General features: G+C 34.7%; 1 protein-coding gene across 1 annotated transcript; it reads right to left on the bottom strand.

The window, feature by feature from the left end:
- Nucleotides 1–2150: 2150 nt before the first annotated feature.
- CNEP1R1 (CTD nuclear envelope phosphatase 1 regulatory subunit 1) lies at nucleotides 2151–2610 on the bottom strand (the record flags this gene model as incomplete). Its single annotated transcript, XM_084258992.1, is given in 3 exon segments — nucleotides 2151–2257; nucleotides 2260–2317; nucleotides 2321–2610. Coding segments are annotated over 3 exon segments (363 nt in total). The 5' UTR covers nucleotides 2519–2610.
- Nucleotides 2611–2962: the final 352 nt, after the last annotated feature.

Raw genomic sequence — 2962 nt, 5'->3', positions numbered from 1 at the left:
GTGGACTGAGTTTACAACCTCCTAATAGAACATGTCACCCAAGTCTTACAAGTAGTGTGTTTCACATTCTGCTTTGTGAATGGTTTCCGGAATCTCTGCAAAACTTTTAAAAAATACAGATGTTCAGGCTCTGTTCCTAGAAATGATGACTTAGTATGTTTTATAAATTCTTTATATTCATATTTCTTAGCACAACATTCAAGGATTTATTATCTAGCTTCATCTTTCATTTACATTCTCAATGTAGGCTCTGGGTTAATGTTCCTTGTGTTCAAATATTTTCTTCACCTATTTTCAGTTGTATAACCTTAGGAAAGTTACTGAAACTTTCTGGCCTCAGTTCCTTCAACCATAATATGGGGATAATACTAGTATATACTTCATATGATTGTTGTGAAATTAAATGAGATAATGTGTATAACTCACTCAAACAGTTCTTGGCATATCATAAGAAGTATTAACTATTTCCTTGTTTATATGTCTTCTAACTAATGAAGAATTTTCTGCATATCAGAATTCCCATAGAATTCCAATCTCATTCCCTAAAACATGCACTTGATTATTTGAACTCTTACATGGAAACTGCATTTTCCAAATAGTAACAATATAGGGCAAGTTCTAGCAATGTGTTCTAGAGGTGGGATTTTCAATTACTGGTACTTGATCATGTTTTAAGCAGTCTGTGAAAAGTGGGGAAAATAATACATGATTTACAAATGTCATTGCTTAAGAGGTTACCTTTAAGACAAATTTATTTCATTCTTACATTTTTAAGATTAAAATACTCTCATTAAGGAAAAATATAATGGCTTTGATATATTCAATTTATTTTCATTTTTATATATATATTTCTTTTTATTCACATGGTTGCCAATAAATGTTCAGAAAATAAAACAATGCAGAATACATAGAATACCCTCTGAAGGCTTTTAAAAAAAAAACAAATAAATAGCATGTGTTACAGCATTTCCTCTTAAAGCTTTTTATGAGCAGAAGCTTTTATTGCTGGAATTCAACCAATAAAATTCTATATACATGAAAGCCAAGACGAACACATTTAAGTTAAATGGTAACCTTCTTAAAATGCATTTATCCCTATTGAATTATTAGCTTTTGTTAAATAAAACTTAAAATATTGCTCACGAAGTGATTTAAACATTTTCAAGAATTTCTATTAAATAAGAAAAAGTCAACTTTGTTTCTTCAAACTATTTACAACAATCCCAATAGTTTAATTTCAAGGGTTATTATAGTACCTATGGGATACACAGTATGTCATTAATACTCTCTAAAGAGTGAGAACTATAGAGTAGATTGTAACACCACTCCCAAGTTATCATTGTCACAGAGGATGATCAATTACACATGTACAATGTTAGTATAACAACATGTGCACCTCAGCTTAAAATCCAATTATCTTAAAAGATGACTATCAAATTACCAGACTACACATAATTTATAAATAAACTTGTATGTTTAGAAGCCTTTGGATTATTCTTAAAGTTATTTAAAAAATAGGTATATTTAACATTAAATTAAAACAGTAAACAGTAGTGGGTGAAGTTCACTATCTGGTTTAAAAAAATTGCTTCTGGAAACATCTATAATTTCTTACAGAATAAAGGAAATGAATTGTCCTCTGTCATAGCTCTAGCCGATGAATTTTGACTGAAAGAGAAGCATGTGAGAATGAAAGGCACAACTCTATATAATAGCCAATATTACTGAGCTGTGGCAATGGCAAACAGATATTCCTGAAATACTCGTGCAGGAGAATAACTCTTTCCTCTTTAACAGTGGCATTGATTTGCTATTTACAGTAGTTTGCAAAAATACATTATAAAAAGTGGATGAAGTTGTTTCCAAGTTTAACTTAGTAATATACCTACATACTTGAGCTGCAAAAACCTTTGCAGGACCTGAAGTACTAAAGTGATACTAATACTGAAGCACAGTTGTAAGTACCGAAGCATTGACGATACCAGTCATCATCATGGAGATCATCTTGGTAATTATTCCTCACTTCTTGTCAGTTGCCAGTAAGACCTTCTCCACATATCCATGTGGAAAGGGAATCCTGTATGGCTTTTTCCTGTACCACTTATTTCAAGACAGACTGTTTCAGGTCCCATAATAATGAGTGTGCATGTTCATTGACCATGAGACTTAGGTCTCAAAATTAGTTTTCCTGTATCATCATAAGACATATTATACTCTGCTAATACAGTTCCACATTGAGCTGTTATACTCTCTAGCGTATCGCAGCTAAGAACAAGCCTATCATTGTGATACAGTTAATGGTGAAAACCGGGTGATTTCATAATGCTGTGAAGTACAGTTTTTGTGTCTTAGGATCAATTAACCAGTTCCAGGCACCAATAGCAGTACAGACAGATACCACTAAAAGAAGCATTCTCCATAGTTCAGTGGCAATTTGCAAACGAATATATTCAGTAAGCTTCCTCTCAGAAACTTTGAGATCTTCTGCCCATGGCAGCGAGTTCTGCCTGCTGGCCATCCACACTGCAGCTCTGCAGCATCTGCCTGGCCCGCAGTGCCACCAATTATCCCCCTTTAATGTTTTTTTTAAATTTCCATTCTTTAAAAAAATGTTATCTCGAACCTTCAAATTTTTTTAAAGATTTATTTATTTGTGCATACAAGAGCTGGGGTACAGGCCAGAAATGCTGGGGGGAGGGGGAGGTGAGAGGAGTCACCAGAGACAGAGTGGGGAGCAGAACAGACAGACTGAGATACACTGCTGAGGGGAACAGTGGGCGAGACAGGAGAGGTCTGCTGTGCCATGTGGGACCCTGGCCTGCAGGCCGGGAATCGAATTTGTATTGCAGGGGCTGTGGATTGCTTCATAGTGAGGTGATTAACCCCTTGCACCATCAGGGAGGCCCAAATCTTCACATTTTTTGAGATGTTACTCATTTCTGAGATAAAATAGTTTAAGAAC

The sequence above is a fragment of the Talpa europaea genome, assembly GCF_964194135.1.
Source record: "Talpa europaea genome assembly, chromosome: X".
NCBI lineage: Eukaryota > Metazoa > Chordata > Mammalia > Eulipotyphla > Talpidae > Talpa > Talpa europaea.
The sequence above is the reverse complement of the archived record's forward strand: the minus strand, read 5'-3'. Positions and strand labels throughout refer to the sequence as shown.